Raw genomic sequence first — 14651 nt, 5'->3', positions numbered from 1 at the left:
TAAATTAAAATTAAAAAGACTCTTAATTACAAAATAGCAATAACAGGATATGACAACCTGTAATCAATAATCTGTTCAAATCAGAAGCAGGTATGCAGAGCACAGAAGCACCCTGGAATGAAACCCTGCAGGTATACAATCAGCACTTTCTCAAGACCTTTGTTGAAGAGTCCCTGTAACATCATGAGTGCTGTTGTCTGGTATCCAGTTCATCCAGTATGCTCCACCCAACTCTGTGGCCAGTCTGTCCAAAAACACTCCAAACTGCAGACTGTTATTGTACAACTTGTGCCACTCAGAGAGAATCATGGGAAGTGTTACGTTGTAGTCTGCTTGGCCTGTGAGGGTGCTGTACACGTCTTGTCCCTGTGAAAACATAATATGAAATATGTATTTTTTTACATCTCTTTTTATATGTTGTGTTCATGCATTTACACTACGTAATAAACATAGATATAGTTTAAATCTCTAAAAATCTTTAGTATTTATCTTTAAGATTAAATATAAATGTGTGTTGATATAGGACACCATCACTTATACTAAGGATGGGGAAAATACGTTTTGAGCTTTAAACTGGTCTGCCAAAAGGTTATATGCAAGAGGAGAAAACATGAAGTATGCAGTGTGTCTGGATTGAAACCCTGCAGGTATATAATCTGCGCTTTCTTGTTGAAGAGAACCAGTAACATCATAGAGAGAATCAGGCTTGGCATGTTCACTTCTTGGCAGCACCCTCAGAAAGTTTATATTTGATGCTGGAACTACTTTATCATTCTTGGGATGTTGCAGTACTATCTATGTTATATATCGCCTGTCTGGTAGAATCTTCTAAGTGTTTGTTTGTGAAGGATCTGTTGCTACAGACTTTCATTTTGACTGACTAAATATGTAACCCAGTTAAAAAATTTAAATATTAGGCTTTAGTCTAAATATATATAGTTCATAATAATTTAATCTGAGATTGTAAGTCATTTCATATTAATGAACAAGGTAAAAATATAGAGATGCTCCAAATAGATTCTGTAAATGTCTACAATACAGAACAATTCAACCCTAAAATGACAAAAATTTGTCAAAGTGTAGCATAAAGTTGGATTATTCATGTTTTTCACATAATAAGTGAATTTCAGGCATCATATCACTTTGGAATGAAACTCTTCAAATGCAGTTTAGCAACTTTTACCTTCTGAATCAATGGCAGCCAGTCCATCAGTAGAGCTTGCTGTAGAGCGGAGCTGTTCTGGCAGATCGCTGATCTCCACACCTCGATCTTTATGCTCTCTGTGTTTAAGAGCCACTCGAAGGGACCCAAGAGATCCTCACATGTTAAATACTCAGATGCCAGAGTCTAATAAAACAGAGGCAAAAAGCACCAGCTGGTAAGTGTTTGCGACCTTTATTGTTTTCCACGCTGTTACCAAAAACCTCAAACATGTCATCCCCTGAAGTCAAGGCATTACATATCACAGAGAGCTGTCAGACTTGCACATAGTTTCATACACTTTTATTCATGTTCTTACTCCGGGATTAAAAAGAGATAAATAGCCAAAGGTTTGAGAGCAGTTCAAATACCACGAGCATACCTTCATGACAATTTCCATCACACTGTCCAGGACATGACCAATCCAAACGCTTGCCTCAGACTGGTTTGTCAGCAACGTTACGTAGGTCATTTGGAGCTGATCAGCGTCTTTCAGGACACTGGCCATCATTTCTGCAAACCAGGGAGAGTGTAGAACAATATACAACAAAGACAAAGCCCACTAGACTTCCATTTCTGTTATGAAATACATCCCAGGGGGTTGTGTGTAATTTTCCTTTGTGTGTGCGTATCTATTTCCCGCATGTTACCTCCTCTAGTCCCACTTTGGTTCAACATTTTCTGTATTTCATCAGTCCCCTGAGAGAGGGTGTGAACTTGTTCCATTTACCTACAGGTTATACACTACATGCACTCCAGGTAGAGATAACAATAGTGACTGTGGCAGTATGTGACAAAAAAAGTAAGTCATGCTCCTCACACCAAACACAATGTGTTCTGTGAATGCGTTAACTTTTAGATTTAGGCTCTCTGCTCTTGCTGTTTCATCATCATTTACTGTGTATGTCTTAGTTAAGCTCTTTATCAAAATTTTCTGTCAAAATCAATTTCATCTTGACAGCAAAAAATGTTGTCTGTGCTTGTGAGAAGACACCAGTGGGAATAAGCTCTTTTTAATAGTGTTGAAAATGAAAGATTATTATTTGAAACTGTCACTGTAATGAGGCATTTCAAGTGATTACTCCCACAGGAGAGGCTTCGCTGTGAGCAGGATGTTAGTCTTACCTTCTACAGTATCAAGGGCCAGTGTCGCTGACTTCATGGACTGAAAGCCAGTCGCGAGGATGCTCTGGACAACCATATCCACCTCAGGGACAAGTTTTATAATCTCCATCACCACTTGACCGACCCCCAAAAACCTGCCAAAGCATAAGGCCAGACTCAAGAGAAAGTACAAACTGATGACGTGTCAGTGGACACGAGGCTTTAGAGAGAACTGTTTTACTGAGAGGTTGAATGGGCTGGAAAATAATAGAACAAATTGTACAACAAATGTTATAGGATCTGTATAAAATTGGCTTTCAACATTGAAATGTTATCTGAAAAATACATCTTCCAAATTATTCCTCAACATTTTTAAAGCTAATGTTTCTTCCATGTACAGTAGTGTATAGATCTCCACTTATAGCATGACCATTAGCTCCTGCAAAAGAATATTATAAGAAATTGTTGGCCAACCTTGGCTGATACTGCACAAAACTATAAACCCGCCCACTAATATACATTTCTTAAAAAAGTCCTTCCACTTGTCTGAACATTTGTGTGACATTCAGAAAGCTCATTCAGTTGCTTCAGTCCTCTTCAGTTAGCTCTTTAGTTTTTGCAGCATTAAAAACTTGGGTAGCCTCTCATGGATCTGCTTTACAGCCGATTGGCAGAGTATGTAGTGAACGAACTGTACTTACAGCTCTTCCTCGATGTTTTGTGGTTGTGTATCTACGCTACGCCGGGTCCTTGTGATGTTGGAGCCTCCCTGTCCTCCTGGGGATAGACCTCCCATCAGACTGTGCAGCAGCCCTTTGGCGAAGGATACATCATGTGGAGCAACATGCTTACTCCATGCCAGGAGAGCCTGTGAATAATATAGTTAATGTAAGGGAGGACAAACAGGGAGGACAGGGTATGCTGAGTGAGATTTGTTCAAGAAGTCACTTTTCTGCTCTATTCCTGTCTGTGTCTATGTCTTTCATACAACAAATTTAAACCAGGTGCAGCAAGAAATAAGGAGAATAAATGACTTTATCATAATGTGGTGAAAATAACTTTGTCCAAATTATTTTTTTTGTCAAAGAGTATATAATTAGAATAAAAAATAACACTGTATGTACTGTAACACAATTATTCATCTTCATTCACCTGAGAAAATTTGTTTGGATTTCATACGTCAGTAGAACTTAAGAGTTGATCTACAATTTATTCTATTGAACTCCAAAAAACTCATTTATATGGTATTTCTTTTTTACCATTATAAGATACAGAAAAAAAGGGCTTAAGTACAATACTGTGCTATTTATTATGTACATTGAATGCTAAAGATTAAGCATCCTAATTGTGATTTACATACTATAACATTAATCTATAAAAATTTAATCACCAGATATGGAAGCAGAAAGCTGAGATCAAATAAACTGGTTAGTCACTAGCACTACACTGTAATGCATGTGCACCATGATACTTAATCTGTAGGTGACATGTTTGAGTAATATGACACATGCACATCATTGCTATATGCCAGCATTAGATTGCTAATGGATGTCCGGCTGACTGTTTGAGCAGGTACACAGAGTGACGTCTTAGCTAACAGCATCTGACTGGGAGTCATCTCATCAAAACACATGTACCGTACTGACAGTGCTAATTGGATGTCTTTGAGATTTTCTGTTCCCCAGGTACAACCTGGCAGTTGCAAATGTTTGTTGCTATGGCCAACAGCTTTCTTGTGGCCGTAGACTAATTGTTTGGTACCCTCTGAATCTAATTACTTGTGAAGGTGGCACTTGAGAAAGCAAATTAGGAGCAAGGACAGTAGAACACAGACAAGCAGCATGAGAGAAAGTGAGACAGTGGGAAAGAGGGCAGAACAAAGGGGACAAAGGAAAAATGCCACCCACACACATCAAGTAGCTGACTCTTTTATGATGCCTGTGACTCTTTCTTGATGATGATGATAACATTCACATTATTCTAATCTACCTGCTTTGCCACCTTGTCAGGGCTGATCCACCCCAGGAGCATGTCCACAGTGCCTGTACTGCACGCTGCTGTTAGCCACACCGGGCTACTGCTGTTGTCACACAAGTACAAACGCACCATCTCTCTGTCCAATGTCAGGCCGATGGCCTAGAGAAGAGAAGAGGATTACAGACTTACGGAATTACAAACTATGGTCAAACAATACAATACAATACAAATAAAGTGGTGACTCATTTACGGAATAATTGTTAGCACAAATAGTCGTAGTAGTAGTAAAAGAGTGTTTCATCAAAGGAATAGTTAGACATTTTGGGAAATACACTTACAATAATTGTGCTCTAGCAGATAACACTCTCATATCTGTCTATAAAATATGAAGTTACAGCTAGGAGACGGTTAACTTAGCTTAGTATGCGATTGTGATGTGTATGTGATTGTGTTGAACTATTCCTTTAACTTATAATTGCAAGTTCATCCACTCTCTCCTGTTTCAAATCGGAGACTCAAATGTGGCACAAGAGACTTCCATACTGGAAGAGTGGGATGAAACCAGTTTGGCAACCCTTAAGGCAGAGCTACTGTGCTTTTATTTATGTATATGTAATATGAAATCACACATATCTCCACCGGAGATGAATCTATCTGAATCTATCTGAATCTAACTGTATAGGAATACACTGCATAATGACTTGTCAACACATACCTTGTCCAGTGGTATCTTGACCTGTTGTAGAACACGTTTCACCATTTCACTTAGCGAGCCATTCTGCAACGTGACGACCTCTCCCAGGGAAATGGACACATCTAAGCAGAATCAAATTACGTGGTCAGATGTTACACCCTAATGGTGTATCAGCACAAAACTGGACTGAGAACATTTCTTTGGTGTTTTGACATCAAAGGTGAATTGTGTTTACATTGTGGCTTCCCTAAACAGCAGTACAGTGCACACTTCATTGTGATTCAGCAAGAAATGACACTGTACCATAAAGGTATATTAAGTAATCTGTGGTTTATTTACCTGCATATTTATAAAAATACAGTGAATATAATTTAAAGCCAATTAATTAAAAACTCCCTAAAAATTGCAAAAGTCATTGTAGCTGACAAATGGTAGGTTAAGTACAGCTGATGCTGCAAACGTACCTTTCCCAGGCCAGTTTTGAATATAGTGGATCAGGTTGATGCCTCCAACAAGCAGTGGCTGCACTGTGGAAAGTGAAGCCCCGGCTTCAGGGAAATTGCTCTGGATGACATGCATAGCACTACAGAGATCACAAGGGGGAAAAACATTTAATGCCCAAAACAAAACAGAACCTACAGCAAACACTTGACAGAACTAATGATTAGACAAACACATACTTCTCCGCCTGCTGCTCTAAATTCTTAAGTCTCAGATGTAGGTGTGGGTTGCAAACAGGGCAAGCCAATAACAATACAGTTTAGTCACTAGTGTTCAATTTCATTTTACCTCTGTTCAGTATTTTTGAACTGGATCCTATTTATACCAAAACAGGCAGTAGCATTTGTGTTTTTAAAGGTCAAAAATGTTGAAACCAAAATATGAAACACATTAGAATCAAGAATTCATTGCAGAAATTGTGAAATAATAAAATATGAAGCAAAAATAAAATTCTAACACAAGATTTAGAAAGGAGTTTGTTTAAAGGAGCCATGCTAAAAGTGGACTCCACATCGATATCAACAATGTGTGTATAACTCTACTATTCCCCACATGTTTTTTTTACAAACTTACTAAATAAATAAACACCTTTATACAGCTAGCCTTCATTCATTTTGCATTGCTCCATCACTGACAGTACATTACCCCTGTATGTTGGTGAGTAGGGCCTCTGCGCTGTCCAGCACTTGGTCAGCGGAACCAGGAGAGGAGAACTGGGGAATAGCTAGAAGGCTTTCCCACAGTGAGGTCTGATTTTGCAGCTGATCGAACACCAACACCGCCATCCCAGCCACTGTCGCCATCTCATCTGGTTTTGTCAGCATCAACTCCATCAGTACCTGACAAGCGTAATATAGTAATCATAGATATACAAATTCCCTTTCACATAAAACAGAAGTAAAAGAAGTTTAAAGTTAGCATCATCACACTGTACTGGTAACAACAAGCTGACACATGCAGGCACAAACCCACATACTGTGTGTGTGTGTGTTCAAGCAGACACAAACACACACACACACACACACACACACACACACACACACCTGGTTAAGTGTGTCGAGCGAGACTTCAAACACAGTGTTGTTGGACTTGCAGAAAGTGACCACAGCGTAGGAGAAGGGGTTGGGTGAAGTTGTGTTTATCACGGGCAGCATCATGGTGCAGAGGGCCCTCTTCAGCAGGCTCACTGACTCCAGCATTTTGTTTAAGCTCTCCTGCAACGGATAGGATTTATATGGATGGAGATTGTTCAAGTTATGTATTAAGTGAAGGTATTCATTCAAAAGGTTAATTCACACAACATTATTCGATGTTTTGAAGACAAATGGTGACTGTACCAAGATCCAATATCAACTGTATTACTGAACCATTAAAGGAACCAATCATTTCTACACATGCTCACAGATGCAATCTACCATATAACTAGTGAACATTATTCACACAATCCTTGCTTGTCACATTCTATAACACAGAATATCAGTGTCAGAATTACAAAAAGTATAGATAGAAATGTAATTCTTAACTATTGTGATCAGTTACGCTGAATATTTCAAACTAAACTGTACCTTTATCGTGTGATACAACTTATTGAGTTTGCATTTAGCCATATGTTTGAAATGAACTCAGTATATTTGCGATCAACAGACAAATGTATTCACTTGTTGCTGTGCTGTACAGTCTTTGAGTTTGACTGAAGTCACCAAAATCAGGACTTGAGACTGTGACACAGACTTGACTGACTGAACGTGACACATTTTTTGATCTAGTAAAGCCATAAAAGTTGAGCTCACAGGTTTATATTTTGGTTATATAAAGTGATGCCACCATTCACTGGGTAAATAGTGTTGCAAATGATTTGTTTCTAATACTTTTACTTTTCTTTGATTTTATTCCTTGTCGGTTAAGGGGACTTTTGAGGTTGGTGTTGTCATTTTAGAATGCATTGATGAGTTGTGCTTCAGTACTTCCTGGAGGGATTAGATTTATTTAGCTATTTAGCTATTGGCTATTGTAACACATTCTCTATTCTACTCAAACATAATGTCCTACCGCATGCAATAGTGTTTGAATGTTAAATAGACCTTCTAGATATTCCCATAAGCCTTTTCTTGCCAGAGAATAAGGGTTCATTTGCTGTTAACAATGACCTACACATAAGAGACCAAGCAAGGTATCAATACTGTGACACAAAGAAACACTTCCTTATTCTCAGCAGTTTTGTTCCTCCCATATAACTCAACACTACCCACCTGGTCTCCCAGAAGAGAGGTGTTCATGGTGTTCATGAGAGAGCCATTATTAGAGCTTCCTTGGTAAGCTGGACCTTTAACACAAGAACAAATTGTTGAAAAACTGGCTGAATGTAGCAGGTACAGTGATGCCTTATGTCATAGTCAAACATAAGGTAACTACGATACCTTATAATGCAAGCATGAGAAGGGGCTTGAGTAAACAAAATAACCAGATGGTCCAAAAAGTCCATAACGTGTGATTCTTAAAGTAATAGTTTTTAGGAAATATGTTTATTTGCTTTCTCACTTTAAAACCTCTAAAACTCATTACATCTTGTTTGTTTAATCTGTAGAAAACCACAGTGGATATTTGTTTTACCTTTGGAAGGACACATGCAAGCTGTTTCCCCCACTTTCCAGTCTTTATGCTAAGCTATTTGTCTCCTGGCTCCAGCTTTATATTGAACAGATAAATATTGATCTTCTCATCTAAATCTCAGAAATAGAGCGAATAAGGGCATTTCCCAAAATGTCAAACTAGCCCTTTAATAAAGTTCAACAGGAGGCCCATGTTTGTTTCATGAAGTTTAATCTACTAGAAATTCTAATTCTACTCTATTCTACTTTAAAACTGTGTTTTGGACTGGACTCCTGGCATGAAAATAAATAAAAAAACTCCAAAGAGCATAATTTTACCCAGAAGTGGAAAATGTGGTTTTGGCCATTGTACATGGAAAGAAGGGTCTGTCGATGAGGAAAACATACCTAAAATGCTGTTCAAGGCCTCAATCAGTGCTGCAGGATCATTGCTGGAGTTCTTGGTGAGTTTGAAAAAGTCTCCCACCTGAATCAGGTTTACCAGTGGGGAATTCTTCAGCAGGAGGGGCGAACTGTCATACAGTGTCAAAAGGATTAGATGAGGCAATTCAATTCAACCACATTTATGTAATTGTAAACAAAAGTCTGTCTTTAAGGGTTTTCCCATAGATGGTTTCATCTATTTCTCTGAAAAGCTGAAACATCTTCAAACGCAGCCGGTTCATATTCTTATCTAAATGGGTATCACTGTATGTACTCAATAGTAAGATTTAAATACCTCGTCAATTTGAAAAAGGTATGAAAGCAATTATTTGCTCCCATGATCCTTTGACCCTGTGCTAGTGACTAAAACTCATGTTGTTGTATGTTAACAAAATATTTGTCATCTTTGTTTTTCTTGGTTGAAGGCTCAAATTTTACTATCCACTACAGTAAAAGATACATAATGATAGAAAAACCCCAGAACATGTTTAATTTATTCAAAAAGAAAATGAAAAAGCGCTTTAAGAGAAAACCTGTTCAGTTACAAAAGCTAGTGGGACAGAGGCTATAGCTAAAAGAGGAGGCAGGAATTTGGCCTTTTAAAACCAACAAAAGCTTAACTATGAGTAGCTGGTCTGCGCAAACCATCATTCATCAGCAGGCTGAGGGTTAGACAAACAGGTTTTTTTTACAGCCACCTTGATTCCTGTGTCTGGAATTCACATTTCAGTTACAGCACAACAGCTTATGTAACAAAAGTAGAGAAAACTATTCTAATACCGGTGTTGGTATTTAACACTCCAACAAAGAAGACAGGTGTCCATGAAGAAAGGTGTCTGAAAGATGTTGACAGAGTTGTTTTCAAGGAAATACAGCAAAAAAGGATAAAAGAAGAAAAGAACAGCCATCTACTATGTTTTAACAGACACAAAAAATAGAGCTATGCTACAAACAGGTAAAATATTGTCAAAAAACTTGAAAAATGGGTGAATGTGGCTTAAAAAAGTAGGTTAATAAAACTCTAGGTTATGATTAGGCAAAGGATAAGGAGACTCTTCGCCACCGGAGGATGTCTGTTGTTGGTATATTTCCATGAGCACGCTAACTAATCACCTCATGTGATGCTGCTATGCTGAGGTGTGTCCCTCCTTTGTGACTCAAGGACCTTCCTCCCACCTTTTTTTTCCTTTAATCATATGACGCCAGGCCAATAGAGATATTGGCCTGGCCGTTTCTTGATGCAGTGATAGTGACAGAAATTATAACTCCAATAAACATACATTTAGTGTTCTGCAATGTACGTCAGATAATAGATAATCTACAATTTGTACTGATGAATGGGGGGTACCTTGCATCCCCTGACGATCTCTGAGTTGACTTTGATGCAGCTGGGCCCACCAGGCGTGATTTGTTATGGCAGTTGCTGTCTGTGTTGCACATGAGGGTCTGCAGGAAAGGGAAGAATCCCGTGCTGGGGAGGTTTCGGGGTCCCACATAACCTGGAGGAGACGTGACAAAGTTGTTAGAGTAGTGAGGATGCTTGTAGACACCACTTGCGTTAAGAATTGTTTCAAAATCCCAGGGGACCATGTCATTAATTATGTGCATTTGGCAAACAAAAAATATTTCAGTGGCAAATATCATAAACTGTTTAACGACAATGTTACACAGAGGTTCAAAAGGATGTTTTTCATTTCTGTTTGACAAGTTGTTGGCTTGTAGGGATATCTCTGACCACAGGATCAGGAGCCTGATCTAATTTCCATTTGTCTGCATGGAATAACTCATACCATCCTTTGTCAGAACAACCCCAGCTATAACTTAAATTCAGAACAACAACAAGAAATAGACATAAAGACCATGAAGATCAGGGTGCGGTCAAGACACTGTGACTAGACTGACCTCTCTGGTATTCACTCATGTTAACATTATCTCTTTCATCTTGGCACAATACATTTCTCTGAAAGGCAATAATAGCCTCGCAAACAGCGTTTGACTGAGCTTAGTCCTGACATTTACGGTACACGTTATGAAACCTACAGCATATGAACTAACTTTGAAGAATTAAATCACACCAGACCTCATGGTTAACACCTACACTCACGCAGCCAATTACAAAGAATTAGTGTATTTGTAGTGTAGTTTATATGGCTACATAGAGAGAATTGAAAAACAATGACTCATGAAAGTTAAACAAAAACAATAAAGAGGGAAGTTAAAAGGGCATTCAATAAAAGGGAACAACTTTGCATCCATTCCCTTAAAAAGGGAACTGCAAGAGGCACAAATAATGTGAATAGCTTTGTAATTCTTCACAATGAAAATGTGGGAGGCACAAACACCTAGCAGGCTGCAAATGCTACTGTCCAACAATAGCAAAAAACACATATGATTTGGTGTCTGCATGTATTTTCCATGACTCTTTAGCACATGCCTCCAAACAGGAGCCATCTTGTGGAAAATAGCTTTTACATTTCTATCATAATCATTAGGAATGATTTAATAACATTAAACAGCAGCCCATACTGGTTGTCTGAGATCACTTTAGACTAGGTTTGCAGAGCAATTTGCAACACTTCAAGGCCAGCACGTATGAAAAACAAACAACTTAACAGATTCACTGGATAGTTTCTATATTAGGGCACACTGGGGTTATTCAATTACACGTGAATCCATGTCTCTATAGAATCTGATCCATCAAAAAAGACAAACAAAGGTGGTAGGGTTAACTGTTTACACTTAATACCAAACCTAAGATGGTCCTTCTTAATGTGAGCAGAGCGGTTGAATAACCTAGACAGACTGAGCGGGTGGATGAGCGTGTCCCAGTACTTGGTCGCCGTACTGTGCCTGGAGCAGATGACCTGCTGGGAGCGTGGCTGAGTGTGGTAACTGTATAGTTGTGACATCACAACCTTACGGAAGTCCTGACGGCTCGTTTAAAGGCAGAGTTTCTGAATACGGGCTGCCCCTTGCTCTACAACCAACCACTCAACTCTCATCTGCGGTCATAATGGCAACAAAAAGGCAGAAATGTATACGTATATATGTAGCACTCCCTCCTTAAGCACATTTATTGCAGCTCAATAAATGTACCCTCAATCAAAACAAAGGAGTACAAACACCATGTGAACACTGAGGGGATAGGCTCAGGTCTGAAGGACTATTCATGTTTCGATTGAACTTTCCATTTGTTTACTTAGATTGTGAAACGGGAATGTGTCCAACTGTGTAGCTGCTATCCTGCCAAACAAAAAAACCTGTGCTCCGTATCAGGTCAATATTGTGTTAATGCAGATTTTTAGCCAACTGGATCTTGCTTTTTAGTTCCCCAGTTTCAGATTTTGAAGATAACATCAGACTCACTTACTGACCTGTCTCAAATAAAACCAATAAACTGTGGATATAGGGACATATAAGATATAATTGTAATATTTATAAAAGGTTTTTTATTGAGTTTATCTTTGCCCTAGTAAAGGGTATATCTTTGGTAGTGTACATTGAAAGCTTAATTCTGATTGCTCACAGTTTTTATTTTTGTTTGTACATTGCATAGCGTCATCCTGTTTGCGATTGATTGTATAATAGTAAAGCCTGTCTTTGTAAAGACTTGCTTTTTTTCTACGCAGTTTTACACTTACATGTATCTCTTATCACTGGAGGGAACTGGTTGCGGGTCACAGCAATGATAATGAAGATGATCAGAGGCCAGATGATCAGAGTCAAAGACCATATCTATAACAAGAGACATCATAAAACAGTAATAATCAATTTATTTAGTTAATTTACAAAATGATACTGTTCATATATACTGTACATTTTGAGTGATACGTGGTTCAATATTACTGAAATACAGAGTCCGTAAAGGTGCCATTCTTTATGTCATTTATTCCCCACGATCTTTCTTAGGTAACGGTAAAGCTGGCATTAAAATTGGGATCTGTATGCTTGCAGTATGTGAAAATAAAATAATAGTTCCCACTGCACTTGAAAGTCACTGACCGGCTGTCTGATGACTGCCAGCCCATTCTTCCAGAGAAGAAGCTGCAACTGCCGAAAGAAGGCCATCAGTAGAGGAAGCTAAAATGAAGACACAATACATGAAAATCATAAGCGCCTGTAAAGAAAATCATAGCTTCAGAACAGCCTTGTGGTATGATTTGTCAACTGTATATGTATTGGGTTCTTACAGTCTTTTACAGTAGTTTGACATTTCAGATTACAGACAAAGAACTAAATGTATTATTTTCATCAAACTATCATGGAAATTAATTGTAGTGAACTAAACGTATATGAAAACACATGAAAGCTTGTCACAAGTCCACATACAGAAAGTTATGTCAGAAAAATTACTCAAAGAAAATCACTGACATTTTTATCAGAGTAGCTTTGCCATGTGCACGCTTAATAATGACGTAACAATGCACCAATAAACCATTGGACCTACCTGGGTGTGTCTGTCCTCTTTAATTGGTAAAATGATTTGTTATCTGTCTGTAGCTCGCAGCCTTGTTAGGAAGGACATGGCGCAGGATGGCCCCTAGAAGGATGCCCTTTCCATCTGTCGGTTACGGCAGCGAACAGAATAAAGTCAAGCTCAAAAACAGAACAGAAAATCTTCGTGGAATGACGCCGCAGTGACTGTAAAGGACAAATGCAACAGCAACTTTCACCTCTGTGCTCCTTTGCGTCCCGCTCATGTGAGCGGATGCACCTGTGTGTAAGCAGGTAAACCTGTGAGAGAGGGCGTGGACTCCGGCTGCAACCTGTCTGCCCACAACAAAGCAGAGGCGCGTGACCTCTGGGAACGACTAAGTAATCATGCACGAGCAACTATGATCATTTGTCATATGGCTGTCATAATTCATGCATGAACGGGTTTAAGTGGAGCGAAATCTGTGATTAAGATTACACGTTAAAAAGGCACCAAAACATTTTACATTTTTGTTCTCGAAGGGAGAACATTGATTTAGAGGGGGTGGGGAAAAACCAAGTATCACGTTACACACTCAATTACCCAAGTTTGTAAGGTGTTGTTGGGGAGAAATGGGTCTCCACAGGGAAAAACCACGCTGATATCATATGAGGGGTCCACAGGGAGAAGTCAAAACAATGCAGTGAATTCTCTAGATGCTCATGACTATGTTGATAGGACAAAGACAAAAGAAATCCAAGCTATACCGACAGAAATATAATAATGTAACAAATAAACATATATGATATAAAGAATAAAAAGTACTATACAACTTACCATCTCAACATTGTGCTACATTTACACAAAACTATATGTAGGCTGAAGCTAATGTCATTTTCGCCCTCACTCTTTCACACATCCTGTGTGAGTGTACATAAATACAACTGTTGATACGGACAATGCTGAATGCCATGTCGGTATTTTCCATTTAGAACATGTTCTGCCTGACAGAGTGTGAGCTTTCACCGACAAGACACACGTCTTGTTCCTTTTTTTTTAACAGTAAAATCTGCCAGGCCGGTAAAGTATCATATGTAGATTTCCATTACTCAGTCTCAGAGTTGGGCCAAACAAGGGCATAGGTGATATGTGACACTATTCTGGAAACATCAATACAAATTTCATCATCAAGGTAGTCGTACTGGTTTTTGATCTTGATAACGTGTCCAAAAAAGTGTCGTAGCTACACTGACTACATACACATGCTCAACAATACTCCCATTACTGTGAATGATCAGTCTGAGAGAATATTTCAATGACATGAACACAGTCTGAGTTTATGTGAATTCTCTAATAATTGGGTTTCTGTATATCAAAACATCCACATTTGGTGGTACAGAGATTCTAGGTATATTTACATCTTCATTTCTAAACTTAAGCTGTTGACTTAATCTGGTTAAAATGCGACAACTGCAACAGCAAACAAACCTTTTCAATTTCATACATCTGTTTAAACTCAGCTAAAAACGTTTATTGAACACCAAAATTACACATCTACTGTACAACCCAAGTCATGAGACAATGCCCATGTGTGTGCATCATCAGGCATGGAAAAAAATAGTGTGTGTTGTTTTAAGATAACAGCTTCGTGGCTGGTTATTGTTGGCAAGACACAGTGGCTCCTTAGTGGCATTGCAGTTCCTTTCAAAGGTAGTATCATTAGCAATA

General features: G+C 38.6%; 1 protein-coding gene across 1 annotated transcript in view; it reads right to left on the bottom strand.

The window, feature by feature from the left end:
* The window catches only part of abca12 (ATP-binding cassette, sub-family A (ABC1), member 12), a 63600-nt gene extending 50465 nt beyond the window's left edge, over positions 1 to 13135 (bottom strand). Inside the window, exons 1-16 of the mRNA XM_070914144.1 lie at positions 12957 to 13135; positions 12512 to 12589; positions 12151 to 12244; positions 9858 to 10008; positions 8474 to 8598; positions 7727 to 7800; positions 6521 to 6688; positions 6123 to 6316; positions 5441 to 5559; positions 4998 to 5098; positions 4295 to 4441; positions 3007 to 3173; positions 2327 to 2460; positions 1584 to 1714; positions 1184 to 1348; positions 158 to 366 (exon numbers count right to left, since the gene is read on the bottom strand). Coding sequence (XP_070770245.1) covers positions 158 to 366; positions 1184 to 1348; positions 1584 to 1714; positions 2327 to 2460; positions 3007 to 3173; positions 4295 to 4441; positions 4998 to 5098; positions 5441 to 5559; positions 6123 to 6316; positions 6521 to 6688; positions 7727 to 7800; positions 8474 to 8598; positions 9858 to 10008; positions 12151 to 12244; positions 12512 to 12577 — 2045 coding nt within the window. The 5' untranslated portion in view covers positions 12578 to 12589; positions 12957 to 13135. The remainder of the gene's footprint in view (positions 1 to 157; positions 367 to 1183; positions 1349 to 1583; positions 1715 to 2326; positions 2461 to 3006; positions 3174 to 4294; positions 4442 to 4997; positions 5099 to 5440; positions 5560 to 6122; positions 6317 to 6520; positions 6689 to 7726; positions 7801 to 8473; positions 8599 to 9857; positions 10009 to 12150; positions 12245 to 12511; positions 12590 to 12956) is intronic.
* Between the last annotated feature and the right edge of the window lie 1516 nt (positions 13136 to 14651).

This window comes from Enoplosus armatus, chromosome 11 (genome assembly GCF_043641665.1).
Source record: "Enoplosus armatus isolate fEnoArm2 chromosome 11, fEnoArm2.hap1, whole genome shotgun sequence".
NCBI lineage: Eukaryota > Metazoa > Chordata > Actinopteri > Centrarchiformes > Enoplosidae > Enoplosus > Enoplosus armatus.
Note: the sequence above shows the minus strand (reverse complement) of the source record. Positions and strands in the feature narration are given on the sequence as shown.